The 14,440-nt window shown below is 41.2% G+C and overlaps 1 protein-coding gene across 1 annotated transcript in view; it reads right to left on the reverse strand.

Annotated features, from left to right (window-relative positions):
• Window positions 1-1,090, reverse strand: part of LOC125089199 (cytochrome b5 type B) — a 40,421-nt gene extending 39,331 nt beyond the window's left edge. Inside the window, exon 1 of the mRNA XM_047711224.1 lies at window positions 833-1,090. Coding sequence (XP_047567180.1) covers window positions 833-994 — 162 coding nt within the window. The 5' untranslated portion in view covers window positions 995-1,090. The remainder of the gene's footprint in view (window positions 1-832) is intronic.
• Window positions 1,091-14,440: the final 13,350 nt, after the last annotated feature.

The following is a 14,440-nucleotide window of genomic DNA, read 5'->3' on the forward strand; positions in this document are numbered from 1 at the left end:
AAGGAGCAAGAGGGAACTTTTTGGGGTGATGGAAATGCTCTGTCTTAAAAGGCAGTGTGATTATGTGGATGAATACATCTGTCAAAACTCACTAAACTGTACATTTTAATTGGGCACAATTTCTGTATGTAAAGTACACCTCAATATGTTTAGACCAAAGTCTATCCTGTTTCCTTAAATTAAAAAAAAGTAACACTCAATTGCACCATGGTCTCAAGAACTTTCACAATGAGATCTAATGCAACAGGTTTGAAGATTTAGCAAAGAGGGTGAGTCAAGGACTATAAAAGTTAACTCATGACCTTCTGGCCTCAAGGTCAACTCAAATTAATAGAAATTAAAGGTAGCATAATCAGGGGGTAAAAAAATTTCAATTTCTTCTCAGGAAAACCTGAAATGAATTACTTCAGAGGGCGCAGTGGGAAGAGCACAGGTTCAGACCCCTTGAAACCTATATTGGAATGGTTATAGACTGTTAAGCGTGTGACCTTGAGAGTCCTCAGTCCCTGAGGCTCAGTTTCCCTTTCTGTAAAATGGGGATAATGAAGGCTTAATGATGTCTTAAAAGTTTGACCTAGCGAACAGTTAAGTATCCAATATAAGAAATGCAATACATGGCATTATTGAAGGCTCTAGAATTTAGTGCTGGTTAGAAATGCATGCAGAACTAAGGCCCCTCTGTTTCCGTCTAGGGGAGCTATGGTCCCTTCCGTACGCCTTATCGCCTTCAGCCAGGCTTCACTTCCCTCCTACACACACCCTGCAACTTTTCCGGTCCGGACCACCCCTCACCCTTGCAGCTCCCAAGGGCCGCCCACCTCCCGGGCCCCACCTCGTTGAGGAAACGGGTGATATCGTAGACTCGCCCGTGGATCACCAGCCAGATCTCCTTCATGGAGTTGCGCTTCGCCACTTCCTCCAATCGATAATAAGTGACGGAGTTCTCGACCCCTTGCCTTTTCCCATCGCTGTCGCTTGCTTCCACAGTCGCCATTGGGCCTGAATTAGCTCTTCTCCACCACTAACCGGGTTTCCGAGGTTAACTTCCTCGAGGTGCACCTTCTGTTCAGTCCTCCCCGGCTTCCGTAACTAAGGCCCTTACGGTCTTCGGAGGGATCCTGGCAACAGCCAATCACGCTTCCGGGTAGTTCCTGGTTCGTTTTTTCTTTTTACCAATGAAATGACGGATTCAGATTTAAGTCCCGCCCCCCCTTTCAGCCCAGACCTTGGAGCGTAAGCCTGGTTCGAGGTCCAACTAACCAATCAGGATCGTCTATCCCTCCAATCTCACCAACCAGGTACTGTGATTTTGGAAAAAGGCCTAATGGAGACCGGTTGACAGCGGTTACAGAAGAGAGGTTTCCCTTTCACTTAGTGTAACGGCCTGCGGAGTCCTGGAAGTGAGGGCCGAGTCTCCATTTCCCGTTTCCCTTCTTTTCCCTTCCCTTCGCTGTGACCTCTCCGCGCGAAGCTTCTTTCCCCCACCTCCCGTGCGGCCTGTATTCCAGCCCGGGTTTTGTTTGTTTGTTTGTTTGCAACCTTCAGGCTGTGACCGGACGACTCACGTCTAAGTCTCATTTTCCTCACCAGTATAATGGGCGAGATAACCTTGTTTGATCAATTAAATGAGAACGTGTATCTCCACAGCGCTAGGCACACAGTAATCAAGGCACGAATGACAGTGGTGCTAAAAAAGGGGCAGGGGACAGGGTCGTAATTCGCCTAGGCCATCGACAGGTAGTTTCCCAAGTTTTTGCCACTACTTAGAATCTGATTCAGTTATATCTCAAAAGTTGGGAAGGGGGAATCCGATTTTTGAACGAATTATTTGGTGATCAGAACAGAGCTATACTATTTTCGTTTCTTAGTGTTCTAAAATAAATTTCACCTCAATTATTACCAGCTAGGGATCCCAACATTTTGGGATTCCAAGCTTGGTTGATGTGCAGTGTTGTAAGCTCTTCATTTTTAACTGCCATTACAACTGACAAATTGACATGTAATGCCCTTTTCATCCTGTCACTCTCCCAGACGCTCCACAATCCATCATCAACCCCTTTTACTAATATTTTCCACCATTCCTTTTATAAGACTTGTGTACCAGCCACTGACTCCTAAACCTGCTGGTAATAAAACCACTTCTGTGATCATACCAATTACACTGACTCTCTTCCTTCCAGTGCCTACTCACTTTCAAGCTCATCCTGAAATTCTTTTTCACAAACTCTGCTGGCATTCCAGCCTCCATGTTCCATCCCCTACAGCACATAAGCATATTACTATTTCAAGAAACCCCCTGTATCTGTAAATCTTAAGTTTCCATATCTTACCTCCCAATTGAGACTGAAAAATATGAGAGAAATCCCATACGATTCTTAGGATATTCCACAAACTAGATTCAAAGACTTAAATTCATTTCAGAGATATTTACTGAACATCTCCTATGTCACAAGTACTGTGGTAGGCTTGGTGATAGAAAAGTAAGATAAGAAATAAGCGTTCTGCGGGCAACTCCGTCTGCCTTTAGCTCAGGTCATGATCTCAGGGTCCTGGGATCAAGCCCCACACGGGGCTCCCTGCTCAATGGGGAGCTTGCTTCTCCCTCTCCTCTGCCCCTCCCCCATCTCTCTCAAATAAATCAAATCTTAAAAAAAAAAAAGAAAGAAGGAAAGAAAGAAGGCTTCTAAACCAAAAACGTTTACATACATATACATTTAAATTCTAGAAATAGAGATTTGTTCCAAATGTAATGGGACAGAGCTCTGAACGCATACTCGTTAAATGAATAATTCACAATTAACCCCAGTGTGCACCTGAGGAGGCTGTTTTAGAAATACAAACTCTAAAAAAAATACAGACTCTAGGGGTGCCTGAGTGGCTCAGTCGTTAAACAACTGCCTTCAGCTCAAGTCATGATCCCAGGGTCCTGGGATCAAGCCCAGCATTGGGCTCCCTGCTCAACAGGAAACCTGCTTCTCCCTCTCCTTCTGCCCCTACTTGTGTTCCCTCTATCCCTGTGTGTCTCTCTGTCAAATAAATTAATAAAATCTTGGGCGCCTGGGTGGTTTAGTGGGTTAAGCCTCTGCCTTCGGTTCAGGTCATGATCTCAGGGTCTTGGGATCGAGCCCTGCATTGGGCTCTCTGCTCAGCGGAGAGCCTGCTTCCTCCTCTCTCTCTCTCTGCCTGCCTCTCTGCCTACTTGTGATCTCTCTCCCTGTCAAATAAATAAGTAAAAAATCTTTAAATAAGTAAAATCTTTACATACATACATACATACAGATTCTGGGGTGCTTAGGTGGCTCAATTAGTTAAGCAGCTGCCTTTGGCTCAGGTCATGATCCCAGGGTGCTGGCTGGGGAGGTGCGGGGGTGTGTGTGTGGTGGCAGTTGGTGCTTCTCCCTCTCCCTCACCCCCTCCCCTGGCTTGTGATCTCTCTCTCTCTCTTTCCCTCTCTGTCTCCATCTCAAATAAATAAAGATCTTTAAAAATACAGATTGCTTCTTGTCCAAACAGGGGAGTCTCTTCATCTCAAAATCTTGGCTTGCCTCATTACTTACTCTGACCAACTGATTGTGGCAGAAGTGATGCTGCGCAAGTTGTGAAGTTCAGACCTCAAGAGGCATTGACGTTTCCATCTTCACAGATAAGAACCTTCCCCCGAATGAGATCAAGATGCTGGAAATAAGCCTGGGATTAAAGACCAGCCATTTAAACTCTCAGCTGAGCCCACCCCTTCATCCACTTGTCAGCTCAGAGTGAACACTGAGCGAGCCCAGGCTTACTCAGCAGAACTGCCCAATCAACCCACAGAATTGTGAGAAATAATAAAACATTGTTTTAACACAATTAAAAAAAACAAACATGCAGATTCCCAGCCCCACCTCCAGAAATGTAGGCCCAGTGGGTCTGGATGTAAAAGCAGAAACGAACATTTTTAGCAAGTATCTGTGATGACTGATGCAAGTGATTTGTGGATAATTCGGGAAACCCTGAATGTTTTCTGAAGCATATATGTCTTTATCTCACATGCAATAAATTAGTAAAATTACACAGCATTTCCTTTACTATCTCCACCTTTGGGAAACTGGGCCCAATCGTGTTTTTAAAGACTCTAAGATGATAGTATAAAAGAACTTGTCAACAAAGGGAAGGGTTAGAGAAATATATTTGGAGTACCATAATACCAAAAGCAGGTTTTCTGAGACTGGGAAGAGAAAAGTTGTTTGGGATTCCTCCCGTAACAATAACATAAAACCCACAAGTTTCCTCAAAGGGATGGAGTCGGGGAAGGAGGGGAGCAGTATAGGCAAGAGTAGAGCCAAGTATCTCTTCAGAGCAGAAGGGCTACATAACGTAGGCAGGGAGATGGGACCTTCTGGCCAGGGCTCCCAGTTAGCAGACTACTTGAGACCCAGTGCAGAGGCTGTCAGCTCTACAAAAGATCTTTTGGGAAGTAAGCAATATGGCCTGAAGGCTGGAGAGCCCTTCCTGAATGTTTTGAACTATGTAAAACTCCTGAGGAGGACAGGAACTGCTCCCATAAATGACTAAGACTGAATTTGTCATCATCCTGGCAAGTGGAATTAGGATCACATTAAAGTGTTTTTTTTTAGTAATATTTAAATTCCTTTTTTTAGAATTTCAAACAGGTACATTGAAAGAATAATACAGGGCGCCTGGTGGCTCAGTGGGTTAAAGCCTCTGCCTTCGGCTCAGGTCATGATCCCAGGGTCCCAGGATCAAGTCCCGCATCAGCCTCTCTGCTCAGCAGGGGGCCTGCTTCCTCCTCTCTCTCTGCCTGCTTCTCTGCCTACTTGTGATCGCTGTCTGTCAAATAAATAAATAAAATCTTTAAAAAAAAAAAGAAAGAAAGAATAATACAATGAACTCCCATATCCTTTTAACTTAGATTTACAAACTGTGAATCTTTCCATATTTGATTTCTATTTATTATTGCTATTGTTGTGAATAATGTTCACCCATTTCAGAACACGTTGCAGACATCATGACCCTTTACCCAAATAATTATGTATCTCCTAAGAATGAGAACATACTCTTACACAACCCTAGGTGCCCCAAATAAATAAATAAAATCTTAAAAAAAATAATAGAAAAATCACTGGAACAGAATAGAAAGTTCAGAAAAGACCCGCATTGATATGGATAATCCATTTTCGAGAAAAACATAAATATAATTCATTCGGGAATTATGTTTTCATCAAATGGTATTGGTACAATTATGTGTGACTTGGGAAAAAAAAGAGATCAAGAAAGCTACCTAGTATTAACCAAGTTTTTTGAGTGGCAGAGATGGGGATTTCAAGCTAGACTTTCTGGCTAATGTGTGGTAATTGTGAATATGAATTTAATAATCAGTACATTTAGGCCACCATCTTTTCCTGAATCAAATTCAGTCTGGGGGCACCTGGGTGGCTCAGTGGGTTAAAGCCTCTGCCTTCAGTTCAGGACATGATCTCAGGGTCCTGGGATCAAGCCCCACACAGGGCTCTCTGCTCAGTGGGGAGCCTGCTTCCCCCCCCCTCTCTCTTCCTGCTGCTCTGCCTACTTGTGATTGCTCTCTCTGTGTCAAATAAATAAATAAAATCTTAAAAAAAAAAAAAAGAATGCAGCATCTTTAAAAAAAAAAAAGTTCAGTCTAAAGGGGAGCCTTGGTGGGTCAGTTGGTTAAGCATCTACCTTCAGCTAGGGTCATGATCCCAGGGTCCTGGGACTGAGTCCTGCATTGGGCTCCTTGCTCAGCGGGGGTCCTGCTTCTCCCTATGCCTGCTTCTCCCTCTGTCTGCCACTCCCCCTGCTTGTGCTCTCTCTGACAAATAAATAAATAAAAACCTAAATAAATTGTGGAGGCCAAGAAAAACAAGGCTGTACCCACCTCGAGTCTAGCCCTGACATAAGTACAGCCATCTTGGCAAAGCAAAAGCTGCCACCTTGCACCCCTCTCCACCCGCTCCCCTCGGTAGTATGTGTGACATTCCTCAGCCTCCCCTGGCTGCCCTAAAAGAAAAACAAATAGTTAACTTGCAGAGATCACAATCCTGCAAGACAGGGGTCTCCCTTGGTTTACAAATATCCTAGAGATTTAACAATAGCCCAATTTCCAGAGGCAAATAACTCAGTTCCCCAAGCCCTAATGTTGCCCTCCCCACCATAAAACTGAAGGAGGCTGAGGCAGAAGGAAATGGAAATAAAGTTAAATTTCTTCTAAACCCAAATCTCATTAACAAGGACACTTGATAGGAGAAGTGTGAAACTTTATCTCTAAACCTCCAAGATAGTGTCAGCAATCATTCCCAAGCATATGACCCTCTAATATACATCTAAAGGGTCTCACGAGAAGATCTTTATTACTGGTAATAAATAACCTTTCTCCCAACAATAGCTAGCCTCTCAAGGTCCTGGAGACCTTGCTTCCGAAATTCATTAGAGACTAACATCATCCCTTTGTCCTCACCCACCACCGAGTCCACCCCTACTCTGCCTTTAAAAACTCTGAATGTAATCTGGTTCTGGGTCGAAGTCCCTACTCGGCGGCTGCGTAGGGTATACTTGGGCCCAAGCTTAAGCATGTCACCTGAGGGTCCAAGTCCCTACTCCGTTATGTTGGGTATACTTGGGCCCAAGCTTAAGCTTGTCAAATAAACCCTCGTGTGATTGCATCGGTGCTTGGCTCCTTGGTGGTCTCTCAGATGCGAAAACTGAAAACTCGGGCATAACATAAATAAATAAGATGTTGTCTGTAGATTTTTTTCAGTTGATTCCCTTTATCAGATACAAAGCAGAATTCCCCTATATTCCCAGTTTCCTTTTTTTTTTAAATCATAAAAGGATATTTAATCCTTAAAATCTTTTTTTTTTTTTAAAGATTTTATTTATTTATTTGACAGAGAGAGATCACAAGTAGATGGAGAGGCAGGCAGAGAGAGAGAGAGGGAAGCAGGATCTCCGCTGAGCAGAGAACCCGATGTGGGACTTGATCCCAGGACCCTGAGATCATGACCTGAGCCGAAGGCAGCGGCTTAACCCACTGAGCCACCCAGGCGCCCTAATCCTTAAAATCTTAAAAAAAAAAAAAAGAATATTGAATCCTGTCAAATATTTTTTTCTTCATCCTTTGGGATGATCATATGATTTTTATCCTGATAATATGGTGAATTATCTTGAATGTTTTTCAAAAACATAACCATCTTTGCATTTCTGGAATAAACTCCACTTAGTTATGATGTAGGCTTTTTTATATATTGGAATTAATTTGCTAGTGTTTTTTAAAAGATCTTTGTATCTATATTCATGAGGAATATTGGCTGTAATTTTCTATTCTTGAATGCTTTGATAGTTTTTTCCAAGCTTTTTGACAAATATTTACTGAGTAACTACAGCTAAGTACTGTGTCAATATGAGTATTAAACAAAACTCAACACAGTGCCTGCCAGACAGTCCTCAGTATATGATAGATATTTTGGAGTTACTACTTCTAGATGTTATCAATGAGACCCACCTCTTAAAGAAACTTATTAAAAGGAAGATGGCACCTACCATACAAAACTTTTTTTTTTTTTTTGGTAGTGTCCATGCCCAATGTGAGGTGTGAACTCACAACCCTGAGATCAAGAGTTGCATGCTCTACCACCAACTGAGCCAGCCAGATGTCCCACTATATAAAACATTTTTTTTAATTAACATTTTACTATTGCTGTTTTTATGTATTAGAAAATCTCCTCTCAGCCTGTCCAGGAGCATGCTCTGAAATTTATCTCAGCTAACAGTGGGATCAGTGTGTGAGAATCTGCTCCAGGGAAGTCGTTATTTACCTTGTAAGCTCATTCTACTGTTTTTGTATAAATAGTGGAATTGGAACAGGAAACAAAACACTGTGCATGCTCCATGAGAATAAAGCAAGAAACAAGGATTCTGTCTCATTTTTTGCAGACATCAAACACACCTCCTGTGTTCTCACACCTTTTTGTTGGGGGAGGGCTCCCCTTTCCTGTTCCAGGAATGGAATACAATGAGGTAGCCCTCAAATCTGCTCTTGCCCTTCTCAGGGTATTATGTCCCCTGGCAACCTATTCTCTTTCCCTGCCAGAAGGAAGACAAACTTTTAAAGCCATCACAGTCCAACATTCTCCTTCCCTTCCTAGGGCCAGGCCCAGGTCACTAGTGTCAGGGAAGCTTCAGGAAGTTGATGCAAAGTGAGAAGCTCAAATTCTCCAGAGTATGGCCTCAGGGGTTTGGTTGCAAGCATCCTAGAGTTGTTCCAACCCTCAGGTCAGCCAGACCTCCCTGGCCTGTTGGGTGGACTCTTCTGGAGCTTCCCCCAAGACCCTTCTGTTCAGTCTTATGCCAGTGGGGCCCAACCCCCAACAGCCCAGCCCAGTTTCATTTCCAGAAATGAAAGAAACTATCACTGTGTAAATAGCTATTAATGAGGATGGTTTCTACCCTGGGTTGGTTCCCCTGGCTTCAGAACACCCACTTTTTTTTTCCTTCTGATGTTTGTTTACTCTTTTTTTTTTTTAAGATTTTATTTATTTATTTATTTGACAGAGATCACATGTGGGCAGAGAGGCAGGCAGAGAGAGAAGGGGAAGCAGACTCCCCGCTGAGCAGAGAGCCCGATGTGGGGCTCAATCCTAGGACCCTGAGATCATGACCCGAGCCAAAGGTGGAAGCTTTAACCCACGGAGCCACCGAGGTGCCCCTGATGTTTGTTTACTCTTAAAAGGTAATAAATAGGGGCGCCTGGGTGACTCCGTGGGTTAAAGCCTCTGCCTTTGGCTCAGGTTATGATCCCAGGGTTCTGGGATCGAGCCCCGTATCGGGCTCTCTGCTCAGCGGGGAGCCTGCTTCCCTTCCTCTCTCTCTGCCTGCCTCTCTGCCTACTTGTGATCTCTGTCTGTCAAAGAAATAAATAAAAATCTTAAAAAAAAAAAAGGTAATGAATACATTCACATGTTTCAAAAAAAATATATGTGTGTATAAATATATATGTGTGTGTCTCTATATACTATGTATATATTATATATATATGTATTATTTTTGAGGGGCAGCAAAGAAAAATTTATTGAGCGATAGTAAAAAGCTCTGAGTGAAGGAGGGAACCTGAGAGGTTGCCCAATAAAACAAAACAGAGTCCTAAAATGCATTCAAGGATAGAAGACGTATTAAAAAAAAGAAGGGTGGTGTCTGGCTGGCTCAGTTGGTGGAGCATGCAACTCTTGATCTTGGGGTCTTGAGTTCGAATGCTATGTTGGGTGTAAAAATTACTTCAAAAAAAAAAGAATAGAAGACATGGTAAAAATATTATCTCAAATCACTGAGGAAAGGGGGGGCCTTTTACAGTATTGAAATAAAATAATAATGATTAAATAATGTTTTTCCAGAAATTTTTTTTCTGGAAAAAAATAATCTGGCTACATTTCCATATACCAGGAGAAACCCCGCTTGACCAAAGATTTAAGCATAAGAAATGGGTGGCTCAGTTGTTAAGCATCTGCCTTCACCTCAGGTCATGATCCCATCATCCTGTGTTGGAGCCCCAGGTCAGGATCCCTAGCCCATTCCCCTCTGCCTGCCCCTCCCCCTGCTTGTGCTCCTGCTCTCTCTCTCTGTCAAATAAATAAGTAAAAATCTTAAAACGAAACAAAAGACATAAGAAATGGGGGGAAAAGGGTATTATTCTATCCAAAGCTCAAAAATGGGAAAGGCAAATACAACAACAAAAGTACAAGTGACCAAAAAGAAGAGAAAAGTGAGCTTCATCAAAATGAAAAACCTCCGTGCTACAAACAATACCATTAAAGATTGAAGAGACAAGCCACAGACTGGTAGAAAATATATGCAAATCACATATCAGATAAGGGATTTGTATCCAGAATACATAAATATCTTTTACAATCAACAATACAAAGACGACCCAATTGAAAAATGCACAAAGGATCTGAGTAGACATTTCGGCAAAGAAGCTCTACAAATAGCTAATAATCATATGAAAGGATTCTCAATATCACTCTTAGGGAAACGCAACTCAAAACCATGATGAGATTCTACCCAATGGCCACAGTAAAAAAGACAGACAATAACAAGTGGTGGTTATTCTGAGAACCTGGAACACTCCCACACTGCTAGGGTAAATGTAAAATGGAACGTCCACTGTGGCAAACAGTTCAGCAGCTCTTCACCAAGTTACACAGAGAGTTGCCATAGGATTTAGCAATTCCACTCCTATGTATATACCCAAGAAAAATGAAAACTATGTGTCACACAAAAACTTGCTTATGAATGTTAATAGCAGCACTGTTCATAAATGCCAAAAAGAGGAAACCACCCAAACATCCATCAACTGATAAATGGGTAAATAAAGTATGGTGTGTCCTTATTATTCAGCAGTAAAAACAACTTGCTGAAACATGGATGTATCTTGAAAACATCATGCTAAGTGAACGAAGCCAATCACAACAAACCACAGACCATATGATTTAATTTATTGAAATCTCCAGGACAGGCATGTTTAGAGACACAGAAAGTAGATTTAGTGGTTGCACAGGGCTGAGAGGATTGGGGGGTTGGGGATGACTGCCAACAGGGTGGGGAGTAAAAATGTTCTAAAATTAGTTTGCATGGTGGTTAAACATCCCTGTGACTATACTAGAAGATAGTGAATTATACATTTTCAGTAGGTGAATTACACAGTACGTGAGTTATATCTCAATAAAGATACGGGTGGAAAGATATGGGTGGAAAAAACAGACAAAACTTAGAGACAATGTTAGAAGTCCGGATTAGTGGTTGAAAAAGGGCAGGAAGAGGGGAAAGGAGAAATATTCTTTAAAAATATATAAAAACTATGGGGCGCCTGGGTGGCTCAGTGGGTTAAGCCGCTGCCTTCGGCTCAGGTCATGATCCCAGGTCCTGGGTTCAAGCCCCACGTCGGGCTCTCTGCTCAGCAGGGAGCCTGCTTCCTCCTCTCTCTCTGCCTGCCTCTCTGCCTACTTGTGATTTCTCTCTGTCAAATAAATAAATAAATAAATCTTTAAAAAAAAAAATATATATATATATATATATAAAAACTAGAATAACTCCCAAATGTGGAGTCAATGAAAGAATGGATGTAAAAAGACATTCAAACGTTGAAGTTTTTTGCATCATAAGGTTCTTTTTGATAAAGATAATCTAGTGCATAGACTGGATGATGTCACTGTTTATACTTCAATCTACTGGACAAAAGACCACTTTGAAAAATCATGTTTCCATAAACACAATTTCCTTTAGGCTGGTTTTGCCCTAGAAATTCTCCAATTGTCTTTGGTCAACGGCCTTTATTCAATCTGTAGAGGATGAGTAAGTAGCAAATCTCCTTGGTGATTAGACGAATGCTAATAGATTTTTGAAGTCAGCTTTATTAACCATCATCTACACATAGTTCAGTAGAAACTTTCTCATCTGGTGCGGCTGGATAGGTAAACAATGGCTATGGATTAAGCAATAAATTTTTAAGCTTATTTATTTAGCTAAGTAATCCCTACACCCAATGTGGGGCCTGAACTCACAACCCCAAGATCAAGAGTCTCATGCTCTTCCAAGTGAGCCAGCCAGGCACCCCTAAGTGATAAATTAATAAATTCAGATAAGGGGTAGTAGAAGGGGCAATTCTTCAATTTTTTACGGCCCTAATACATTCACATGCCTCAAAACTCAAAAAACAAATAAGAAAAGTTGGGGCACCCAGGTGGCTCAGTCAGTTAAGTGTCTACCTTCAGCTCAGGTCGTGGTCCCACACTTCTAGGATGGAGCCCTCAGTATGGCTCCCTGCTCAGCGAGGAGCCTGCTTCTCCCTCTCCTCCTTGCTTGTTCTCTTTCTCGCTATCTCCATCTCTCTCTCTCAAATAAATAAATTTTAAAAATCAATTAAAAAAAAGTAAACATCTCAATGAAAAGTCCTTGCCCACCTTTTCTACCCACGTTCCAACCTCTTTCACTCACCCACCCCAGATAATCACTTAATATTTTTTTGTGTATCTCCTTCCTGAGTTTTTCTATGCAAATGCTAGTAAATATAAATATTTATGCTTAGCTTACTCACTTTTATATAAAAACTAGCACAGTTCTATGTCTTGCTTTTTTTACTTAATGACAACTTGGAAATGTTTAGATAGTAATACACAGAGAGCTTCCTCATTTATTTTTACAGTTGGATAGTTTTCCATAGTTAATATTCATTGTTTGATATGAATGTCATAACTTTACTAGTCTCCAACTGGGAAATTTGGGTTTCCAGTCTTTTGAAATTGCAAACAATGCTACAGTAACCTTGGTCTTACATCATTATATACACGTAAAAGAAATGGGACTTCCAGGTCAAAAGCATATGCATTTGCAGGACTAGCAATGGACTGATTTATATTTTCACTGGTGATGCATGTAAATGACAGCTTCCTCACAGCCCCACAGGGCATGTTATCAAAGTTTTTGAATTATACCAATGTGACATTTAAAAAATGCTATCATGGGACACTTGGGTGGCTCAGTCGGTTAAGCGTCTGCCTTTGGCTCAGGTCATGATCTCAGGGTCCTGGGATCGAGCGCCACGTCAGGCTCCCTGCTAAGCGGGAGGCTGCTTTTCCCTCTCCCTCTGTGAGCTCTCTCTCTCTCTCTCTAATAAATAAATAATAATAAATAAATAAATAATAAACAAACAAATAAATCTTTATAAAATAAATAAATCTTTTAAAAATGCTATCACACTGTAGTTTTTATTTCTATTTCTCTTCCTATGGGTGAGGTTGAACATCTACATAGTTAAGATTCAGAAAGGCATTTATCAACTTTCTATCTAGATCAACTCCTGAAAAATAATCCTAATAGCCAAGAATTTCTTTTGAGTTGAGATGATTTATTTTCTACATGCCAGTCATGAGCTTGCCTTAGGGGATACTCCCTCTACCTGGAATAGTTATCTGTCATCCCGCCTTCACATTCATATTTTACCTCTCTCTAATCTCAAGGTCAGTGTCCCCCTTGGTGAAATTTATGTTGAGCCACCTGGTCCTAAGTGACTACCCATTCTAATATATCGTTCTGTTTTCCTTTTCTCCATAGAACTCATGGCTACACACATTTTTCTGATTTACATGTTGGTTGATTTATATGTCCACCAGTATAGCCCCAGTATCTTGGCACATAGTAGGTGTTTACTAACTATATGCCCACCTTCTGGAATGAGGGAGAAGGGGTTAAGTTTCTAAACAGAGTTTCCTGAAACTGGAGTGTGCGTAAGAAATTTGGCCTTGCCACTGGATTAAGAATGCCTACGAGCAGCCCCTAACCCTGAAACTTTATTCTTAAAGAGTTTTAACTTCATACTAACTCTGAGCCGTGGACGTGAGACCCACCCATGGTTAAGAGTTCAGGTTAGGTTTGGGACACTGGGATATTTTCTTTTATCCATAATCACTGGATCAAGGCCTATAAATCAAATAGTTAAGACACAAAACACAAACAAGGCCGTAATTTGTTTCTTCCTGCCCTCTGTTTTTCTTGGCATGGAAAAACTCCAGCTTTTCCTGACTGGGGATGGGTAGTGACACTGGGGGGTGATTCATTAAAAGTGGCCTGAGTAACTGGCCTTTTATTTCTTCTCATTCTTTCCCTTTATTGTCCCAACTCATGTAAGGAAACACATTGAATAAAATAATTCTCCTGCTGATAAAGAACTTTCCCTTGACTCTTTGTTCACTTGCAGTTACATGTTCCCAGAATCAAAATCTTGGAGCTAGGGAGGCTGAAGTGGCTAAGAGTGGATGTGATGTGTATTTCTGGTAGAGAAGGAAGGCCATGAGTCCTGGCTTATGGAAGTTCCTTCTTTTGCCTCCTTTTCTCAACAAAGTTGCCTATTTTACTTGGAAATTATTCCAGTCCCCGGGGAACCTGGCAGGAGTTAGGTGAGGCTGTGGGTAAGTCTGAGAATCTTACTTCCCTATTTCTAAATTCGGTGTCACAGTATCAGTACTTTCCTCTCAAACGAGTGCCATTAATGTCAACCATTCCTAAGTCCAGAAGAGAGGAGAAAATAATTCAATTTTATATCAAAATATCAAAAAATATTCAATTTAATAATAGTACATATAGATCACAATATTAAGAGAAATTGCAGAGAATATTATTTTCATCTTTTACATTATATACTTCCATTTTATTTGAAATTTTTAAATATATTTTTTAAATAAAGGATAATTTTAAAAATATGTATAGAAAAAGGCTGGACAATAAGAGACTGAAATGCTAACAACAGCTATCCTGGGGCTGAGGGCTAGGAGTGGATTTTCGTTATCATCTTTATCCCTGTCTACAACTTATTAGTTCTTTTCACAGACTGTGTATTACTTTTGTGATTAAAAAGAAATAATAATAAAATGTTGTTACA

Source organism: Lutra lutra, chromosome 17 (genome assembly GCF_902655055.1).
Source record: "Lutra lutra chromosome 17, mLutLut1.2, whole genome shotgun sequence".
Classification (NCBI taxonomy): domain Eukaryota; kingdom Metazoa; phylum Chordata; class Mammalia; order Carnivora; family Mustelidae; genus Lutra; species Lutra lutra.